This window comes from Sycon ciliatum, chromosome 1 (assembly GCF_964019385.1).
Source record: "Sycon ciliatum chromosome 1, ocSycCili1.1, whole genome shotgun sequence".
NCBI classification, from domain to species: Eukaryota; Metazoa; Porifera; class Calcarea; order Leucosolenida; family Sycettidae; genus Sycon; species Sycon ciliatum.
This window is the reverse complement of record NC_088643.1, coordinates 90,369,088-90,390,486: the sequence shown is the minus strand read 5'-3', so window position 1 is coordinate 90,390,486 and position 21,399 is coordinate 90,369,088. Positions and strand designations below refer to the sequence as shown.

Sequence of the window (21,399 nt, the reverse complement as noted above, 5' to 3'; positions counted from 1 at the left end):
CAACAAGAATGTCATGCCTATGGCTATGTATGTAAAAAATGTACTTGTTGTTGGTTTGACAGCTTGAAACAAGGTGGAGGACACCGTGTTCCAGGGGCGGATCCAGACCCCAAAGCTGAGGGGTGCGAGGATGAAACTATTACTTACATATTTTCTTTTGCAGTAGTAAACCAAAGACATAGTATGTTATGTGTGTTACTGTATCATAATTACACATAGCGCCAAGATGAGTAGTATGATTAGTTACACATTGAATGTCAAAATTTACAAGTAATTTACGACTGCTACCGGTATGATTCTCAGTCAGACACAGATTATGCTATGTACATGCTATATACACAATGTCAACTCTAGTCAGAATTCAGGGCGGCTGTTCAGTTCCTCACTCCGCATCCTGGAGAATGTTGGTCATCCTCATCTTCCGCGCAGCGAGCCTGGGGCCCTGGGCCTGGCCTGACTTTTTGTTTTTTTTGGAAAAATCCTGACGGGTTCATTTGCACCCTTCGCACCCCCCTGGATCCGCCCCTGTGTTCCTACTACAACCATTCACGGTTCCAAACACGGTGTCCTCCAGCTTGTTTCATGCTGTCAAACCAACAACATGCTTCAACTATAACAAGGTTTATCTAATACCAAAAATGTACTTGTAGCTTGTCGGCGGAACTTCCTGAACCCCAAATAAAGTCCTTTATCCGGACATTCACAACAATTTTTATCTGTCCCCTTGGAAAAACGCGATTCCGCGGTCGCGGCAATTTTCGCAGAAATTGCTATCATCCGCGGTAATCACGGAATCTACACTTTTGCCCGCGGAATTTGATTTTATTAGGGTAAATTAGTAAAATTACTACTCAGAAAGCAGCAGAAAAACTACTTCGCGATCTGTTGGAGCACATTATGCTCTTGCCAGTGTGGGTGAGTGCAGGATCTCCAAAATTCTTCACTCTCATGTCAGTTTGTGACTGCAAAGGATAGTGTGAAAAGTGCTCCTTCATGCAACTAGTTGTCATATCCTCTACAAGGAGGGTGAAAACTTGCAGAAAGTGCCGCAGATTTTTGATTTTACCACAGAAAATGCTGCAGAAAACCCCCCTTTTCCCCCGCGGAATTTGCCGCGGAATTTTGAATTATTGGCCGCATTTTCCCAAAGGGACAGAACAAACTGGTAGTGACTACTAGAGCGAGTATGAAGTGGAGCCAAACAACAAGTTCTATGTTACTGCTGAAATGCAACCTGTCAACGGCTATGCTTTATGCTTCCCGTCGATCAACATTGAACATCACAACAACTGCTGCATGAAAATGCAGTACGAATCGTACAACATTTGCAGCTCGTTCCGATTTTCCCAATGTTGAATCAACTGTCCGTGGACAGCTGACAGAGGGGCACACTGCATTCAAACTGCTTGATAGAAATGAGCAGTGGCTAATTCCTGGCCAGACTTTACTGGTTGTTGAGGGAAACACCTGAACAAGACATGACTGCATAAGAGGCACGGTAAATCTGTGTACTCGTCGAGAACATCTAATTTCGAGTTGATGAGCAGCCAGCTCAAATGCACTGACGCTCACAGGAAACAGAGAGAAATCAGGCACTGCCACCATGCAAAGCTCATGAGGTTGAGCAGACGACACACAGCCCATGTAGTCAAGTGACAATGAAGTTACACTTCTATACAGGTTGCAGTGAGCTGCAATGGAGGTGGATGGATACCGCTGAGAAAAAGGTATACAAAAGCTGTATTGTCAAGAATGTCCACAGTGCATCCCGGTGGAACGGCTTGACACACTGACGCAGCTGCTCTATCAGATTAGCCTATATACAAATCAAATTAAAAAGACTGACACAATGACCAAGTTGGACGCTACTCTGGTCAATGGTCAATGCTAAAGTTAGTTGCAGAAATACTGTAGATGGTTGGTGTCGTAATTCTGCTTGTGCACTATCACAAAAACATAGATCAAATTTGGGAAATGGAGGATAGGGAAGATCGGTCAAGATACACCATGCGGCTTGGCGGAAGCGGTACCTTACTTTCTTGTGAATGTCTTACCACTGTGGAAGAAGCAACAAAACACACACACACGGCAAACAATGACATAACACCGCGTTAGGAGAGTGATCACCAAGCAATTTAAAAACTATTTCAAAGAAAGAACAGTTGACCTGGCCAACTGACAACCGCTCCTTTGCTTTCTCTTCATACATTCTCAAGCAGAGAATCAGGACGAAGGGTAACCTGCTCAGAGACAGTAATACTACACAGGAATTGATATGGCAATGTACCGGTAGAGTATCTGAGCGCTGAATCAGAGAATAAACGAATAGCAACTGGGCAGAGCGATAGTCAGCCGACAAGTCCATCTGTATTGAGGTTTTAGCTATATTTAGGGGTCGTCGCAAAAGTTTTTTGTCGTCCCTGAAACGAACAAGATTCATTTGGGGGGGGGAGGAGTTGCGAGCCAAAATCGCAAGTCGACCGACACTGTACATATGACATGTACATGCATGCGATTTTCGTCATTCAGCATAGCAAGCTGTGTTCGTTTCAGAGGGAGGGGAGGGGGTCCAAGTACGAAATGAACGATGTTCGTTTCAGGGACGACAGAAAACTTTAGCGACGACCCCTTAGTAGCAACCTATGCGATGACCCTGGGCTGTGCTTTTTTTGGTTGCGAAGGTATCGGACCGTTTGATTGGTGAAAGGAAGTCGTCATGAGCAATCATTCCTTTCATACTGTTTCGGAATTGGTCACTTGAGTTTATTGTTTTAGAGTTGCCATTCTTGCGTTCTACATGGTAAGATTCGGCACGGCCATTTCACTATTATTTGAAAATATAATACTGATGTAATAGATGTACAAGTAGCTATGTAGGAATGGGGTGCCACATTCTCCAGTCTGCCCACAACTGGGTGGAAATGAACGTCCTATGACGACGACTTAGATGACAGGGCCATAGATCCTGGAGACGCACACCCAGCCACAGTAGACTAAAGTGAATATCAGTTGGTACTATTTCTGGAATGGCACAATTCAGGGAGTGTGTCAGGGCTTTGTACGACACTCTGCACAGCGTGAATGAACTACGAAAGGAGACAAGGCATCATGAGAAAGAAAAAGCCAATGAATTTTGCCGATCCAGATGGACTGACTGCAGCTGTGCACTCTGAGAATGGTGTACTTTTGGTACTTTGTACCACTATTCCCCTCTCCTCCCTATTCCTGCTCAATGTATGTATGCATGTGCTACCCTCCCCCCCCCCCCCCCCCCCCCCCTCCACAGACACACATACTCTTTAGGCAGTGGCAACCCAGATGCTCACACAACATGTAGACTACACAGCCGTGCTGACAAGAAGTTACCTGATTGTCTTCTTTTCTACTGCCTTCTTCTCCGGGCGAGCACGGTTTAGGACCTTCAAGAACGCCGACGTTCTTGCCCTCATCCGGCAGTGCAAGTACGCCTTGGAGCATTTGATGTGGTAATGAAGATAGTTCCGGAAAGTATGAATCAAGTCAATGGTCTTCTGACGCTGAGCACCAGCGACGGTTGCGCGTGGAAATAGAACTGTACCACACACAAGGAGAACTGGTCAGAGCCACGTATCAAACACCAATACCCCCCCCCCCCCCCCCTCCAGAGCTAAGACAGCACTTCCTGGTACAGCTACTAGTACACGGATGAAATTCTATATGCGTGTATCAGGAGGCGCACAGGTGAGCTGATGACAGGACCATACATGCCACAGACCTCAAGCACCGGTTCACTTCCGCAAAGCTCGAGGCTGTTTCACGCAGATTTCACTGACAAGAGCTGCATAAGTGCCACAATGCTGAGCCATACATGTGCACCTAAAACTCCGTGTCTATACATAAGTATTTACTATACAGTATTATAATACTAGTAGTTGTTGTGAGCGTCCAAGGAAGCATCTGGAAAACAGCCTGGAGGAATCGTTGATTTCAGGCGTGACATAATACTGGTATCAAAAATGCAAGCCAAAATTGGAACGGTAACTACTAACACACACACAAACACACAAACACACACACACACACACACACACACACACACACACAAACACACACACAAATATGTACACACGGTACACAAGCAGGTCATACATACCAAAGGAGATGTATCCAACATTGTTGCCAGTGCGTGCATCGGTTCCTTGCAGTTCAAGAGGTGGTTCACGGTGACTGAACTGCACTTGCGGTGCTGTGGTGCTACCACGGCGTCCTTCCTTGAACTCCTGCAAAATCAAAGAGGAAAATTATGCAGGCGCTTCACATGGCGGCGTCTCCATGCATACTTGTAATACCAATCAGCAGGTGTATCGATCAGATGATGAAGCAACAGAGTACATTGCACTGCACACACTACTAGCTGGTGTGACGCAAATCACTCACCTGCATGAAGACTTTGCCAATGATAACATCATCGTCATCCTTGAAAAGGGTGCTAAAAATCACAGTGACGCGATCCTTGTCTGCAGACACATACCTAAACACAGCAACAGATATATAGTGAAAATAATACCTCCAGCACTGCGCATACAGTCTACTCGCGATAAGTCGCACGCTTTAAAAAATTCTGTCTTCACTTCGCAAAGGATTCCGTGGCTGATGACAACGAAATCTGTGTAATCAAACGGTGTATGCATCTTAGGGAATTCTAGAATGGACGGAATTGTGTGTAGTCAGATGCACCCATTGACTTTCGGACCTGTTAAAGTTACTACTAATTCACGGATGCATCAACCACCGGCACCACAGGTCCAGAAAGTACAGAATGGGCACAGGCACAATTAGGGATCTCAGCGAGTGCAGTGCGCAGGGTGTTTGCGCATACATTGCGTCATCGAGTTTTGAGTGCAGCTCGCGGACACAGCAGAAAAATGGCGACGGTCGATTTTCGACACTAGGGGACGCGGTGGACACTAGCGGAATCGTCATCTTCATCGTCGTTCGAACATACTTTGTAATTCCCGCCGAAGGACAGCGTGGCCAAGGCGATATTGCCCCGGTCGATTTTCCTATAATTTTCCATGCGGCAAGAACCCACTTCAGAGAGGATTCAGTCAAAAATTCAGACGTTTTCTCCGGTTAGATTGTCCTAACTTCGATTTTCAGTGCATCAGCCATCGCGAACATCGCCGCCATTATCACTCAGAGAGAAGACATCGCGCTCAGTAGAAGAGGTGTTCACGCTGCGTCCAAGAGTGAAAGATTGTGCTCTTTGACCCTCCATAGTTCCTCTGAGAGAGTGTCTGGGAGATAGGTAGCTTGGAAATGGCCGTAGAACGTGCTTTCCTGGACGCAATATTCAGCCATTTCTACTGTCTTCTTCAACTTGATTTATTTCGAAAAAAATGTTCTTTTCCACGATTTCTGCACTGGACGCGTTTGGGATCGAAAATCTCACCTGCGCAGACTGGCTGCGCAGTTCACGCGCTGAGATCCCTAGCACAATGCAACTTACATGGTCTCGTCATCTCGGTAGTGAATGACAGCCTTGTCTTTGCAGCCACCAGCAGCTTGCTTATCAAACATGTGGTCGAATACAGATGCAAAGCAGTGACGTCGAAGCATAGCAACTTTCTTTGCAAACGCAGCTGTAAGAGTAAACAAAGACACCGGACTAAGACACGACCGCACGGTAGTGTTTACAAAGGAAATACATTCAAGCGCACTTGCATTGGTGGTTGTTAGATTCTCCTCTTGTAGCAATGAAGCCAAAACATCAAAGCCCCCCCCCCCCCCCCTTTTCAAAAGCAGACTTGTGACATCTACTAAAAGCCCACAAGAAACTCCAGGACTCACCTTTATCGGATGGCAGCGACTCCATATTGACCAGGAGAGAGAAGTCATAACCTGACACCCATAATGAACAGATACAAACAGACAAAGAAGAATGTTGCACTGGTCCAACATGACTGGTGTCACCCTGGTTGGACATCACCCCAGTTCTGTGTGACAGTGTTGCTCCTGTAGGCTCTGGTTTGTTCTACTGCTTGTTCCCGGCTTCGGCGCCTGTCCTCCTCTACGCATCCAACTGTCTTCTGCACCCTGGTTTTCAGCAATGGTTGCATATTCGCCGTTCAAGTGGTTACATTGCATGCTCAAGTTAAGTACATGAAGCAAGCTACCTACTGATTTATAGTAGTTTATGTAGGTCCCTGTCTGTCTGTCTCTCTATTCATGATGAACTTGCCCTGGCATTGCCATTCAGACCTCTCGCTCGTTGGCGTTGTTCATGAATCCTAACAGATTAATTTCCTCTGCTACTCTGCATACAGCATTACGAACCAACCAACATATTATGGAGATGCATTTAGAAAAATATGATGCCAGCACGATGTATATTTATTTATTATGCTATCACTACCAACAAGACAATGGAAGTTGGCCTACTTCAGAACTGCACATTGACTACTGCCACGATGCATTGCCGCTCCGTTTAGCATGCCTTTCACATACATGACAAAAGGGAATAACTTAAAGTACAGTATCGATAAGTAATAACGAATCACTCACCAGACTCAGGAGAGGTAACAAGGTCACCATACTCTGCCTTCAAGTACTGTCAGGCACAACAGAAGACACACGGAGTCACACAGATGTACAACCCAATGTGAAATAAGAAATCAAAGTAGACTGAGTACTTGGAGACCAAACACACATCAATGAATAGTGGACTACCAAGTACTCTACTGTGATGCCAAGAGTACAATTTAAGAAAAGGAAGGAAAACTGGTAGATGGAGAGTGAAGGTTTCCAAAAAAGGCTTACAGCTGGACAATGATCTGAAAACGGCTTATCTGGTGCGCCCGTGGCCGAAGGCTAAAACGGAATAGGTGATGATGATATAACTGTGTTGACAAAATTGGCTATGCTAACAAACAAAAGTCTGCACACATCCAGTGACTATTACTGCCTGTAGAAAGGTGAAGGAATACATGAACTCATAGAGTATGGCCTCCTCACCTCATTGATTCCATATTTGGCGAGCTCATGGTAGAACTTCATAGATATGCTGACCTGTGCAGCAAAAAGAAGACAATTGCCGGCAGTTAGAAAGAACATTATGCGAAGTACAATGCATGCATATGTCTGTACAGTAGAGTATCACCAGCAACATGGCCATTATAGTCACCAAAAGCAGTACAGAGATGGTTCTTCTTATGAGAATAGAAGTCAGAATCTCGTGAATGAGATGTTGGATATGATGAGAGTGACAAAGAGGCACGAGAAAACCTCAGAAATATGCATGCATGGCCCCACTGCTGTATGAAAGCAAATGACGTGTACTGGTGTATTTTGTAGTACATGTTACAGCCCAGTACAGGGACTGACTGAATTCAAGTGAAGGAGACCTGGGTACTAGAAAACTAGAAGATCGCATGCAAGGCTATTTATGGGGGTTCTTTTCTAGTGCACTAGAATGCGTTCTCATTTGGTCTGTACGCCGGCGCAAACCAACAGCATTGTACAACTACAGTCTGTTTCAAAAAGATTAGCAATCAAGTTTGGGTCTTAAAAAGTATGAAGGTAAGGGAAATTTGGACAACAAAGTACATAAAACGGCTTGTTAGGGTTTCTGGCCTTTTCCCATGGTTTATAATTTGCCCTGGAAGCCAGTATCGATTGGTTATCAAAACCCACGATTTATCCCTTCCTTTTTGGCCTTGTGGTTATGCATGCTGTCTGCTGACCATGAAGTTAGTTGTGAGTTCAAATCCCAACAAATCTTCAAGTCAAACATTTTTTTCTTCATTTTTTCATTGTTTTGGTGATCACGCTGCGCTGGTACAAGACAAAGAAGGTGGCTGCGCCAAACGACTTGTTGTTAGAGCTCGCGTTTCCTGCTGAACTGACTGACACTTGACTGGCTCACGCCATTTGAAGTTGTGAACACACGCAACACTGAAACCGTGTGAGTGAACACGGAAGTCATTACGCTGTAGCTACATGTACGTGTTGTTGAATACACCGGCACATCGATCGATCGATTTCTGTTTGAGAATTATTTTAGTAATTGAAGATCGCCAATTTATTTGAATTTAGGAGTCAACGCCGTCTTCTATCAGCTTTCACAGGCGTCTGCTTTTCTCAAAATGTCGTCGAAGTCACACGGATAGCTCTGCCACTTCAAGGCCTTGGGAATGAGCCTGTGTCAATGCCGTTTTCGTCACATCGGGAGAGTAAAATAATTGCATCCGCGGCAGCTCAAAGAATCTATTTGGTCATAAAAAGGACGCATCCCGCTAGCGCTCGTCAAAATTTACCACACTTTCGACATGTCCTCTCTGACTCCATATCGATGCGAGGAAGAACTCGTTTGTTGTAAACCAGACGAACATGTACGAGTACCGACGTCAGTGAGTTGTCGTTTTTCATGTTTTCGCGCGGAATATTTCTTCGAGTTCACGGTGAGTTTTTCCAGGCCGCGCTCGAGCGCTCATACTGTAAGACGGCAAACTCCCCGGGCGATCGCCAGGATTGCTAATCTTTTTGAAACTGACTATAAAGGGAAAGAAAAATGAAGGAAGGTATAGTGATATGCGTCGCAACTACATGCATTGTTAGCCAGCTTCTGATGCTAGTGTTCGGCCATGGGCACGGACACAGGTGCTGGCATGTGAAAGCACATGTTAAGTGTGTCTGTTCCCGTGTGTATTGGAACTATTTTCAGACCAATCACAGAAGACAAAATTAATAAGGTTGACGGTGGTTGGCGGAAAATCACAGAAGATGATCAATTCATATCCCGTGCATCACACCATTACCAAGGAATACCTGACGAAAAAAAGAAGAAAAAAAGAAGGCAACAGTAAGTATTCACAACCTACCAGGATCTTGTTCTTGTCTCCGTCAACATTTGTGATGTGGAAGAGGATACCATCAAAATCTAAAAGATGATTTTGTTAGAAAACAGACGAGAGAGAGAGAGAGAGAGAGAGAGAGAGAGAGAGAGAGAGAGAGAGAGAGAGAGAGAGAGAGAGAGAGAGAGAGAGAGAGGAGGGCACAAGAAAGAGAGGTATGTTATGATAAAATAGCGAATGCTCTGACGAATGGGCGACTAAAACTAAGTGAGTGCAAGATGGAGCTTAGCAAACTGATGGTACACATTGTTACAGTCACTCCTGCACTCTGCTATGAAGAGCAGACATGATCATGTGCTCTGAGAATGTGTGATGTGGTGCCCGCACACTTTATGGGTTGGCTGGGATATTGCATTTTTGGTTGGTGTCAGCTGCATGCAGTATGAACCAAACAGATCGAATGATTTGAAGGTAGCAGCCAACGATTATGAATTTATGATACTGGGTGATTATGCTGCAGAAATTCCATTTTTGTAAAGGACAAAGTTACCCTGCAATGGATACTATCGGAGGAAGAGATGAGGACTAGGCGAGGGTGTTAGCAGAACTGCCCAACACGCACGCGTATGCGGGTTGAACTGTCGCACAGACTGGTGATCGGTTGACCATTTATCAGGTAGAAGATGATACCTGAGAGCCTTACGTAAAAGCATGGCTGGTAACGCAGACTGATTATACATAACGTGCAAATTTGAAGTATGTGATTTGAAGTACGTGTTGACACATCACAATACGCACGTGCATGGACTAAGCATACAACTGCTATTCAAGCCTGGTTGAAATGAGAGACATTCTACGCATTGGCTACAAGCACTTCTTTGATACATGACTTGATGGTAAACAGTACTGTTCTCTTGGGGTAACAAGGACATTTGGCTCTGAGGAAAGTGCATGTACCACCACCAAGCAGCTTTACTGTGGAATACGGTGATACGAGAGAGCTTGGAAGCGCAGGGCCCTACGCTATGCTTTTTTGCCTTGATGACCTAGACAAAAAAAGCATAGGGATGTTATAAATTCTTATAAATTTCTACTCTTTGTTTTTAGACATAACCTGGGATTCGAATCCGCACTATCGCCCTGCATGCATCCCACGATACACTTCGCATACATACTAATTCTTCCAAGTTGCTTCACGTTATGATCTTGTATTTGAAAGCCCTATTCGAATATGCATTGTGGCCAGCCGTCTTTGATTGTACGGTACGGTACGGGACATGTACGGGACAGGTACGGAACAGGTACGGTCGAGGGTAATACGACACCATCTACCGCCTTGATGACGGCAAAAAAAGAATAGGGATGTTATAAATTTTTCAATTTTCCTACTTTTTTCAGGCATTACCTGGGATTCGAACCCGCACTATCGCCCTACATGCATTCCCCCATACACTTCGCATTCATACTCATTCTTCCAAGTTGCTTCACGTTATGATCTTGCGTTTGAAAGCCCTATTTGAATAGTGCGGCCAGCTGTATGTGACCAGGTGCGTTTGACGGTACGGGACAGATACGGGATAGCGCCAGGCGTGACACAAACACACAAACAAACAAACACCAAATTAAAGCTGTGTGGACCCTGGCTAGCGCCAGACGTTACTGAAGTAACGTCTTCTGCATAGCTACGGGAATATTATGTGATATAAGAGAGGTTCTGCTATACGTGAAACGTAGAGAAATCACGTAGAGAGCAGGTGTCTGGGTTAGAGTCTACGGCTTCGCGTGTTTTGGCTCCAGATTTCTACGCGGAGATGAGGTTCTCTACGTTGTGGCACACGCAGAGAAAATGCGTACGAATTTGCTGGGTATCGATCAACTGCATGCAGAAAACTGCCAAATATGGAAGGGGAAATTCCCAGTACACATTCCACGTGACTTCTCTTCGTGAAACGTAGAGCAGAACAGGATTTCTTTACGTTACGGGAACCCGAAGAGAGTTCGCGTGATTCTTTGCGTCGCGTTCCCAAAACGTAGAGCAGAACATCCCTATATTTAGTGCGCATTAACGGCACAGGGTCTTCAGTGATGGATCTTACAAAATAATTCTTCAACAAATGCATTGAAAAGAGAATCTAAAAACATCAAAGTCATCAATCAAAATCATGGTGATACTAGAACGTAGGACACTCACCAGCAATTTTCAGGTCAACAGCTTCCTTTTTCTCACTGAACAGTTGGCAACAATGTGATATACAAATAACATGATCGATATACATGTTGCGGTATACATTTTTACATGACAACAAACACAAAAAAGCCTTTGCAACAACTCCTCATGATCTCTCGTCTGGCAGACACATTATAGCGTACCTGTTGAAGCGAGAAAGAAGGGCCTCTTCCAAAATTTTGTTATGGACTTCCAAGAGAATCATGGCTACTGCTTTGAGCACACAGGATATTATCTGAACAGGAGTTCAACGTCCTTGCTCGGTGCGAACTTCACGAACGCACCTCTGATCAGCAAACAAAATCGCTTTCACTCTCTGCTCACTGTCGAGTACGAGACTGTGGTAAGATATCCGATGTACGACCTTCTGGTCCGGAAAGTGCAGCAAGTGTGACGTGCACCTTCGCCAAAAATGAAGCGAAAATGTAACTCTACCGGAATGCCATGGAAACACGGACCAATGACATTTTCGCGTCAGATCGCGTACGCTAAAAACGAAAGTCTGCAAAGTCTACTGCCAGTACTGGACGAGTCCGAGTCGATCGACACAGCTGGACATACATCCACAGTCAGTGCTCTACTGCGCGATGGGATGGAATAAAGAGAAAAAATCTCGAGTACATGTAGATTTCTCGCTTTACTTCTGAACTTCCTTTACATATCGGTGCATGTGATGGTTCCAGGTAACTCAGTTTGTCGGAGGACGAAGACGCATTGCCCTACAGCGGTTCTGCATAGAAGTTTGGAGTGATGATGTTCTGAGACAATTATCATTTTCAGTGAGCTGCGAAAAATACATCTACTCAATAATGCTTATGTTTCCAATGATCTAGAACGTACCTTTGCCAGACAAGTGCAATGGAGCACGAGGATGAGCAAGACCTGCAGCAGGCATTGGCTGCAACCAAGTCTGCTCAAGATGCACTAGCTAAACGAAGGAGGTCGAACACTCCTGGCTCTGCCCTGAAATCTCCAAAAGGCGTTGCTGGATCATTAAGCCTGACTAGCATTGGTGGTGATTTTGATGACACCGATTTTGATGTCCCATCCGTCACCCTCCCTACACTTGAAGACATCTTAGCAGAGAAAGACAATGATGATTTTCTTGCTGATATTGATGCTGTTGTGGCTGGTGCTACCACAACCGATGGAGGTGCTGGAGGTGACACGAGCGGTACTGGGAAGGCCAGTGAAAGTGTGAATTCTATGAGTGCATCGGCGCCTGTCCACCCTTCATCTGGCAAAAGCAAGACCGGTGCCGCAACAACAACAGTACATGGCTCAGTATTGCGATACAGTAGACTGAAGAATCTAGCGGCCCATCTACACTCAGCGTCATCACGTGTAAGCACTGTTTAATAGCATGAACTTACCGCGTATTTCATTGCTTTAAAAGTACAGGTGCTCCGGGCCGGAGCCAGGTCCTGAAGGGTGGCACGACCCCAGGTCGACTACTGTACCGATCCCTACCCCCCATCCTCTTATTCAGCATACTGTAGTAGTAAGAGAATCCATCTCTACAGCTCCATGCATCATGTCTGGTTGTTTTAGCTACACAGTCCGCTGGTAACAGATATACAGTTAGTTCAGTAGTCCTCACTAGACAAGAACAGCAGTGTACTAGTATGTGGGACAGACTTTGTAGTGAGGATTCTAGGAGGATAGCGCATTACGTATTTCCACACAGCAAGAATACATGGCATACGTGTACTTAAGCATGTACAGTAGCTGGCACTAGCTGCTGCACAAAAACTGGTACGGCCATGATCGTACCCGCCGTGCTGGTGGTGCCAGCCCTGGACAGTTACCGATACGCATGTCACCATGAGAATGCCAGCTGTAATAGCTCACTTCGACTTCAATGTTAATCCATTGGCATCATTAGCGGTGTTGTGTTTTCTGTGCTTTGCGTTGTGTAGGTTGATGCTGGCCTACCCACTGCCATGGCAGTCTCATCCAGCTTGGCTGTTGGCACATCACATGGCTTAGTTCTGATGTTCGACCCATCCCAAGCGCTGAAGCTAGTCCTTGGCAATGGCCGCCTTGGTCAGCAGCTTGGTCCCGTGTCTGCGTTGGATTTCAATGGTGATATGACACGTCTGCTTGTTGGTCATGCCAAGGGAACTCTAACCATGTGGGACTTGGGTAATGGGAAATGTATTCGTACCATCACTGATGCCCATGTACCTGGTACTCCAGTCTTGCATGTCCGCTTCCTGGATGATCCTACACAGGTAAGGACCACCGCACTCCTCCAGTTATAGGTACTCAAGGTGTCTGTCATGCCGGTTGGATGTTTCTTGTTTGCATGACCTTGCTTCATGGTGTCTGAAAGAGTATGCATAGTTGTATGTATGTGTGCTTGTTTTTCTGTGTGCGCGTGTATGTGTGTGTGTTTGTGTTTACGTAAATGCATGCATGCACCCACACATGCATGCACGTGTGGTATGTGCATAAAGTTAAGATCTTACATGGTATCTTTCAGTCTTCAGCAGGGTAGACTTCTGACGAATCTCCTCTTTCCTTTTGCTTTACAATGTGCAGGCCGTGTTTAGCGATAGTGGCGGGTCAGTCTTTTTGCTCCAGTTCCGACGTGTCATGGGTGTGCGTACTGCGGAGTCTGATTGCCTCTTCTCAGGCAGTCGTGGAGAGGTCTGCTGTGTTCAGCCTTTGCTGTTTGGCGAGAAAGGTGCTGGCAAGGTTTTGGCGGAAATGCGTATCTTGGCCATGGCATCTCTCACCAAAGTCTTCATCGTCCGTCTTCGTCCTAAGCTGGAAGTGATGTTCACATTCTCATTGAAAGGTGAACTGGGAACTCTGCCTTTGCTTGACTGGCATCTGCTATCTGGTGATAACTCTTCAGTGGGAAAGGTTTGTAAGCTAGTGATTTATGGCATGCATCTTATGAAAGTAGAATGCATTGTATTGCCACACATTCCCAGTTTTCCTGGAGCTGTTTTATTCACTGGATCGGATTTTACTTGCCACCCCTCTGGTACAATGTACTACTTAAGTACTAGTGACGAACCTGGCCAGGCTGACACAGCAATAGACTGCAGCATGCAGTGCTATTTAATCACATAGCTGTGGCAGCCTGGCAACAGAACTTGACGATTGATTGACCTAGACAGATGCACACCCACCCACTCTGTTTTACGATAAAGATCTTTAGTACAATGTACTGACTTTCAACCTGTGGAGAACAGTGTATACTCCTGGTGGCTTTGATACATGTAGTTACTACCGTGATTACCGCTGCTGTGCATGCTACGTGTGTATGTGTGTTTGTGTGTGTGTGTGTGTGTGTGTGTGTGTGTGTGTGTGTGTGTGTATACCGTGTCACGCTGATCCGTGTGTACATTCTATGCACGTGTGCTCAGACTGTGGAGCCCTTGCTGGTGGCAGCGCGTGGAAATCAGCTCGTCTTCCATCGCTTGAGACAAGAGGACGGTGAAAGTGGTAATGTTGCTTTCATTCCCATCAAAGGCGGTACAGTGTCCTTCCAGTGTATCAGTGTAAAGCTGCTCAACAGCGAGGTTAGTGACTTTCTAAGTTGTCTATAGTCTTACAGTGATTATGTCCAGGTCATTTGCACGGTTTCTTTCCATGGCACTCGTAGGGCTAGCATATACAGTCACTTATAACGTAGTCATGGCAGGTGCGCGGCTTCTTCACGACTGATCACTCCATGCTGTGTGGCTTGTCTTGATCTTTTAGCCTTCATAGATGTTTCGATAGTCGTGTTGAGTTCGCAATTGCTCGTGCTGTTACATGTATTGTTTTACCCTCCTCGCCTCGTTCCCGCTTGTGTTCATTTCAGGCTACCTGTTTTGGACGACCAGTTGCCTGATGATTGTGAATAGTGTGAAACTCAAAGTTGCAACATAGCTCCTTTCTTCCTTTCTACTGACTGTGCAGTCTCTTCTATTCATTTGAGTTGTGGTGCATGACAGCAATCACTATCACTTATCAGCTTGATTGTCTTTGTTCTTACACACTTTGTGACTAACTCTTGTTCTGGTCTGTTCCAATGTGTGTGTGTGTGTGTGTGTGTGTGTGTGTGTGTGTGTATGTGTGCATGCGCGCACGTGTGTAGGTTGTTGTCATGCTGGATACACGTGAACATATTCACGTGTTTGACTACAGTGACATGACGGAGCTGCAAGACATTGATCTTGTGGATGTTCACCTTGCTTATAGCACCAGTCATTTCAAGTCTTTGGCTGCAGGTAGGGCATGCATTTGCTTTACACAAGAGTGTGTGTGTGTGTCCACGCACCTATGTGTGTGCACGTGAGTACTTGCTTGCGAGGATGTGAGGCTGAGTAACTTCTTAGCTGGAGGCGCTGTACATGTGCTAGAATGTTGAGTTAGATGATCATATACAACTACTGTAGCAATGTGCTTGTGGCCTGGTGTGATGTGAATTTCTTGTGTTTCTTGTGATGTGCCAATGCCTGTGCTTGTTGTACTGTGTAGGTGGAAGTGTTAGCAAGGCACTGGAGGTGGCTAGTCAGCATTCCTGCTACCAGTCTATTGCGACGTACCGCGGCCAACTGCTGCTACTCGGCGTGGATGTTGTACACTGCCTGACCATTCGCAAATGGGATGAGCGCCTAGCCGTGCTGGTTCGCGACAGTCAGTTTCCCGAGGCGTTGGCGCTGGCAATGACATTTTACCGCGGCACAGCTAGAGCTATCATTGGGCTGAGTAGCCAGGCAGAGGAACGGCGTGAAGTAGTCGCTGGGCATATGATTGACATTCTCCTGGCCTATGTGGACCTATCACTCGCTGTGCACATTCCCGATGATGATCACATTGAGGAGCAGGAGAACTTCTACAAGGTGTGTATCTTCCCTCTCTGCTAATCAGTGCCCATGCTCCTGCTCGGAGTGCTTATCGCTGTACATGTCTGTACGCTCAAAGATTGCACAGAGAACGGCAATTTGGAACTATTATGCATGCATGCTACATGAATACATGAATAACATGATCATTTGTGGTGTAGGAATCGTATGTGCTTTTGTAGGACTGGTTCTGTTTGGTTTCTTTCAGGACGTTGATGGTCTGGTTTGTCTGCTTGTTGTGTGTTCTTCTCCCAGGGCCTTGTGAACATCTGCATTGACTACTGTCTGATACTGGATGCTACTGATCTACTGTTCAGTGACCTGTACGAACGGTTTGTGGACTTTGTTATTGGCCGCGCTTGCTTTCTGGAATGCTTGGAGCCGTACATCATTGGCGATCACCTGACCTCGCTCAGCCCTGTTGTACTGCGTGACTTCATCGAACATTACCAGACTCAGCAAATGCTCCAGCGTGTGGAGAATTGCCTTTTGCACTTGGAAGTTCACAACTTGGATCTTCATCAGGTGAGTGCTGTGCACTCTCTGTGCAGCATCCAGCATGCTGTGCTATTGTAATATATCTGTGTTGGCAGCCAAGCATGTACATGTAGTCGATTTGGTGGCATTTGCATGAATGTGTATATATCTGTGTCACTGGAATGTGCAAGCTCTTATGGTGTAAAGTTATGGTGAGCCAATTAAATTATGGTGAAAAAGGAGAAAGACAAAATGTCAGATCACCGAATGTCTCAGTACTCCTTGTCAGTTTTGTGCCATTTTGTCGCACTCGCTGACTGTATAACTTAAGATCTGGTTACGTTGGTGGACAGGTAGTCATAACTCGTAACATGTTGTCCTTCTCCTTTTTCTTATGGTGTAGTTATCTTTTTTCTTTCTTTGTTTCGTGTGTGTTGGTGTGGTGCTGTGTGGCTGTGGCTGTGGGTGTGTGACGTGGCTGTGGGTGGTATTGCTGCAGGTGGTTGTGCTGTGTTGGACGTACGGCCTGTATGATGCCATGATCTATGTGTACACACGCGGCATGCACGACTACGCCACCCCGCTTCAAGAGTTGCTACGGCTGCTGCGCTCGGCTCTGAACAGTCAGGACGGTGGCGGGGTCCTGTCAGATGGTGACCAGGTACTGGGTTACAAACTGCTTGTGTACATCAGTTGCTGCTTGGCGGGACGCGCCTATCCATCCGGTGAGATTGCAGATGATATCGCTGCGACGGTGCGCTCCACAGTCTTCTCTGTTATTGTCAAGAAGCAGCTCAATGAGGCTGAAGCTGATGACCAAGTGGAGTCCTTCCCACATCTAAGAACACTGCTGCGGTAAGGACGGTGGATTGTGTGCCATTGTAAGGCTTCGCACGTTGTGCGCTAGCACTGCTGCTACTCTTTAAGTCTTATTTTTTGCTTTCCTGCAGCTCACACTCTATCTACATTGCATGGCCTTGAGTTTGTCTGACACTTTGGAAATACTCATTGAATGTACTCTGTTGCTGTTGCAACGTACATATTCTTTTTTTTCTCTTGCGGTGTACATGTGAATTGTGTCTTTTTTACATTGCCACCGACACGCTGGTGTAGGTTTGACACACGGGAGTTTCTGAACGTGCTGTCACTAGCATTCGAGGAAGACTTCTTCAGCACTGTGTCATTCCGCGACACAAGTACAGGGCAGGCAGTGCAGCGACCGGGACGTCAACTCGTCGTTGATTTACTGTTACGTTTGATGATGAACTCAAGAGACTTCAGCCCTTCTCAGGTATGGGTGGCTGTATATTTCTTTAAAATGCCTATGCGCTTCAAGTACATCAAGACTGTATTTCTCCTCATGTTAGACTTTTTCGCTTGAGAATCACATAGCGTAAAACTCAAGTGACAAGCAAACCCTCGTTCTACCTTTGCTGTGAGGAAGCTCTTTTCATTGCGGTGTTGAGCACTTTGTAGACCGGGGACGTCTACTGTGCATGGATTTACTTCAAGTAAAATGTTGGGAAAGTGTACTCGGCTAAGATCACCATCCATGGTTACACCCCACACTGGCTGGTCTCTTGTAATGTCCCATAAGAACTAGTAACGGTAGCTGGTGAGTTATCATGTGCAGAGCCGAGAGACTAAAGGCTGCAGCAGTCCATTCTGATTTGTGTACACATGTATAATGTCGAGGAGTTGCTCGCCTTGTATTCCCTCAGTGTTGTCTTGTATACTAGCATTGTTGAAGAGCCACGCTCTTTGTGTGCTGTCTGTGTTGTGTTTGCCCTGCATCTCTCCAGCTTGGTTCATTATTCACTTTCCTTGCTCGCCAAATGGCCAAACACAACGATATCAAGGTGCAGCGGCAGTTGTTTGAGCAGGTGCTAGAGTTCCTGTGCAACCCTGACAGCAGCACGCGCCATGAAGAGAGACAGCAGGCAATGCTGGAACTGCTCAGCACTAACATTGCTGGACAGTTTGATGCGGAGCAGTTGATTGTCTTGTGTGAGAGTGCAAGCTTCTTTCAGGTACGCATAGCGTTTATTCTCTCAATAATGCTACTCAGCAATTCTGTCCCAGTGTGTCATTGTGGGTACGAACTTACACATAGTGAATGGCTTGATCATATTTGTTTCAGAGCCGCCGGGTGCATTCATAACAGAATAGAGAATAGGAGAATGGAGGAATGGGTGAAGAGAGAAGAACATAGTTGTAAAGCTGTAGTGGAGTGAACGCACTTAGGGACAAGCTGGTGCTTGCCATGACTTTTCTGAGTGTGGTCTGGTTGAATAGAAAGAGTTTTTTTTTAGTTTCTGAAGGAAGCATATGCTCCTGATCTGATCCAAATCAGAGCAGACACTGCTTCCACAATGAAGTATGATCGGGAGGGGACCGAGGCTAGCTTTCATCGGCGAAATTACGAGTACATTCGATTGTGACATGTCGTTTCCCATTGTGATCTGCGTGCGCCTGCGTGTATGTGCGTGTGTTTGTGTGTGTGCGTGTGTGTGTGTGTGCGCGCGTGCGTGCGTGTGGTACAACAGGTACTCGAGCAGCTGTATGAACGCCGGCGTGAATTTGCCAAGGTCTTGTCATGCTATTGGCGTGACCCAACTCGTCGTGCCCAAGCCTTCAGTTACATCCATCATGTGATGCTGGATGACAGCTTTGTAGAGTTTGAACGTGCCGAGGTGGAGCAGGCTGCTCTCAAGCACATGCAGGAACTGATGGAGGCTGATAGCCTGGCCACTGCCAAGCTCATGATCACTGACTTTGCACATGACTTGGAAGACGTGACGAATCGCTTGTCTGAGCATCCGAAGGTGAGACGAGTGTTCAGTAATGGTCATGTTACCGTCATGTCACTGTTTATGGCTCCCTCACGAGTGATGCATCCATATCTGTTGCGTCATCTTGCTTTGACTGTAGCGTTGTCAGATTTGAAAATGTTGCTTCTCTTGATGTATTCCCTATCAGTGGTAATGGATGTATCTAAACAGATGGGTATTCCTGCTCTCAATTGTTCTAGGATTTTTCATCTCCTCCCTAAATTGAGCAGTCTTCTTCCATTAGTACACCAGGGGTGTCAGCTGGGGTGGATATAGGCCAGGGATGCCCTTCGTTTGTGTCACACATGTGCATAACATGCTACATGTACCAATGACCGATGGCTTTGATGCTGTCTTTTGTGTGTGTGCACAGCTGCAGTACGAATTCTTGCTACATGTCTTCGGTGGACCTGGCGGTGTGGGTTTGGCTAAGCCGGAGTCGCCTCCACCGCCGCAGGTACATGAGCAGTACATTGAACTGATGTGCAAGTACGACCCAACACTGGTCTACAGCTATCTGCGCAGCAACGAGAACTACCGCCTGGAGGAAACGCTCATGATCTGCCGCAAGCACTTGCTGACGGATGCAGTGGCTTTTCTACTGGAGCGCACTGGTGACGTGCAAGGCGCTTTCAACCTTCTCTTGAAGTCTCTACGGGCTAAGATTAGCTTCCTTGACAAGACTGTGGATGAGTACGACAGTGATAGTGAGAATATTGTACAAGTGGAGACTGTACGAGTGGCTATCACTGCCATCAACGGTGTTTTACTGGTCATCATTCAGCTCTGTCAGCGCAACAGCGTGCGGCTAGAAGCGGAGCAGAGGCAGGACCTGTGGTTTCCTCTACTCGAAGCCGCCATGAGTCCCCAGCAGCGGTGGCGCCATGCCTCTTCAGCGCTGGTTAGCGCTCTGAAAGAGCTAACTTCACATGTCTTGAACAGCATGATGGGCTATGTTCCGCTACCGGCCATTCTCAAGCAGATTCTCAGTGATCCCAGCACGAGTAGCGGATCATTTGGTGAATTGAAAGACCTGATGATGGGCATGGTGGAGACGTATTCCTACGAACAGACACTGCTTACGACCACCAACCGCCTACTGGCCGGTGACATCAACGGGAGCATCAGCGTTCTGAAGCGAGTCAAGGAGAAAGGTCTTGCACCGCGCAGTGCTGTGTGTAGTGATTGTGGGCGACGGCTGTGGGAGAGCAACACAGCTGCTGTAGCAGCGGGTCGGTCATCATCACCGGCAGTGGCAGCCACAGTTGGCGGGTCAGTGAAAGACAAGGACGATATCTATGTGTTCAGCTGCGGTCACAGCTACCATCGACTCTGTGTTGTCTCTCGCCAACCTGGTATTGTTGCCTGCGGTATTTGCAACAAGAAACTGTCTACGTCTACTTCTCGGCAAGCTGACTGGCATCGGATCCGCGAGCCCCCGCGAACCCATTCTGACTCCACTGTGGCCACACCGGTTAGCGGGGCGGAGAAGCCGCTAGGAGCAAAACCGAATGCTGCTGGTGCCAGGGAGGATGGTAATGCTAGTGCTGGTCTGGTTCAACGTGTTGATGCTGTAGCCCGTCTACATTCCTCGTTTCGAACAGGCTCTCGCCTGCAGATCCTACACAGCCTCAACCGTCACAATACCAGCAGCACAGTTGGGAGCTCATCGAGAGGTGGTGCGCCTGCTGCATCCTCTTCATCCGACGGCACGGCAGCAGATCGATTTCAACTGAACCTTGCTCCTCCACCACTTTAGAAATGCCTGCTGGACTGCTGCCTGCTGGTGGTGTGCTGCCTGCTGGACTGCTACCTGCTGGACTGCTACCTGCTGGACTGCTACCTGCTGGACTGCTGCCTGCTGGTGGTGTGCTGCCTGCTGGACTGCTACCTGCTGGACTGCTGCATGTCTGTGTTCTGTATGGATCTGGTGTTTGAATTAATTTTTCGATATTTTGTGAACATATTTTCAAGTTTATTCCGCTGCGCTTCTTTGCTTTTTACTTTTAGCCTGATTTTTTTTAGTTAGCTCAAACCACAATCGTCTTTGCCTTTCGAGCAACGTCACATTGTTCATGTATGCGGCATGAAGTATTTAGGCGTTTTCGAATACCATATAACTGACATTTCAGCTGATCCAAGGATGCGGTCATTACTCATGAAATTTTAAAATGCTTACATGAAAG

The 21,399-nt window shown here is 46.5% G+C and overlaps 2 protein-coding genes across 4 annotated transcripts in view; one reads left to right on the top strand and one right to left on the bottom strand.

Moving 5' to 3' along the window:
- Nucleotides 1–1,648: 1,648 nt before the first annotated feature.
- Nucleotides 1,649–11,412, bottom strand: LOC135806378 (actin-related protein 2/3 complex subunit 2-A-like). The gene is made up of 11 exons (XM_065320555.1): nt 11,202–11,412; nt 11,023–11,057; nt 8,859–8,917; nt 6,994–7,047; nt 6,544–6,589; nt 5,830–5,880; nt 5,489–5,621; nt 4,417–4,510; nt 4,133–4,259; nt 3,367–3,571; nt 1,649–2,056 (listed from the first exon to the last, which is right to left on the bottom strand). Exons 1-11 carry the CDS (start codon nt 11,261–11,263, stop codon nt 2,032–2,034), a joined length of 891 nt encoding a protein of 296 aa, XP_065176627.1. The 5' UTR covers nt 11,264–11,412; the 3' UTR covers nt 1,649–2,031.
- Nucleotides 11,413–11,619: 207 nt separating this feature from the next.
- Nucleotides 11,620–21,399, top strand: part of LOC135806376 (vacuolar protein sorting-associated protein 8 homolog) — a 10,184-nt gene continuing 404 nt past the window's right edge. Inside the window, exons 1-13 of one of the 3 annotated variants that reach the window (XR_010551224.1) lie at nt 11,620–12,402; nt 12,978–13,292; nt 13,603–13,929; nt 14,439–14,594; nt 15,155–15,287; nt 15,538–15,902; nt 16,161–16,430; nt 16,882–17,237; nt 17,496–17,673; nt 18,185–18,412; nt 18,929–19,207; nt 19,587–21,026; nt 21,057–21,399. The exon at nt 21,057–21,399 is cut by the window's right edge and continues 404 nt beyond it. Coding sequence is in view for 2 of the 3 variants with exons in the window: in XM_065320551.1 (XP_065176623.1) it covers nt 11,917–12,402; nt 12,978–13,292; nt 13,603–13,929; nt 14,439–14,594; nt 15,155–15,287; nt 15,538–15,902; nt 16,161–16,430; nt 16,882–17,237; nt 17,496–17,673; nt 18,185–18,412; nt 18,929–19,207; nt 19,587–20,972 (4,479 nt within the window). In the remaining variant the exon portion in view is untranslated. Of the gene's footprint in view, nt 12,403–12,977; nt 13,293–13,602; nt 13,930–14,438; nt 14,595–15,154; nt 15,288–15,537; nt 15,903–16,160; nt 16,431–16,881; nt 17,238–17,495; nt 17,674–18,184; nt 18,413–18,928; nt 19,208–19,586 lie in introns of all 3 variants that reach the window. The other 2 variants (XM_065320551.1, XM_065320550.1) reach the window with 2 other exon arrangements.

Coding starts and splice junctions, on each gene's coding strand:
- LOC135806378 (XM_065320555.1), bottom strand. CDS start 11,263: ATGATTCTCTTGGAAGTCCATAACAAAATTTTGGAAGAGGCCCTTCTT. Junction 8,918..11,022: donor TGTTGACCTGAAAATTGCTG/GTGAGTGTCCTA, acceptor ATCATCTTTTAG/ATTTTGATGGTATCCTCTTC. Junction 5,881..6,543: donor TGTTACCTCTCCTGAGTCTG/GTGAGTGATTCG, acceptor TATGGGTGTCAG/GTTATGACTTCTCTCTCCTG.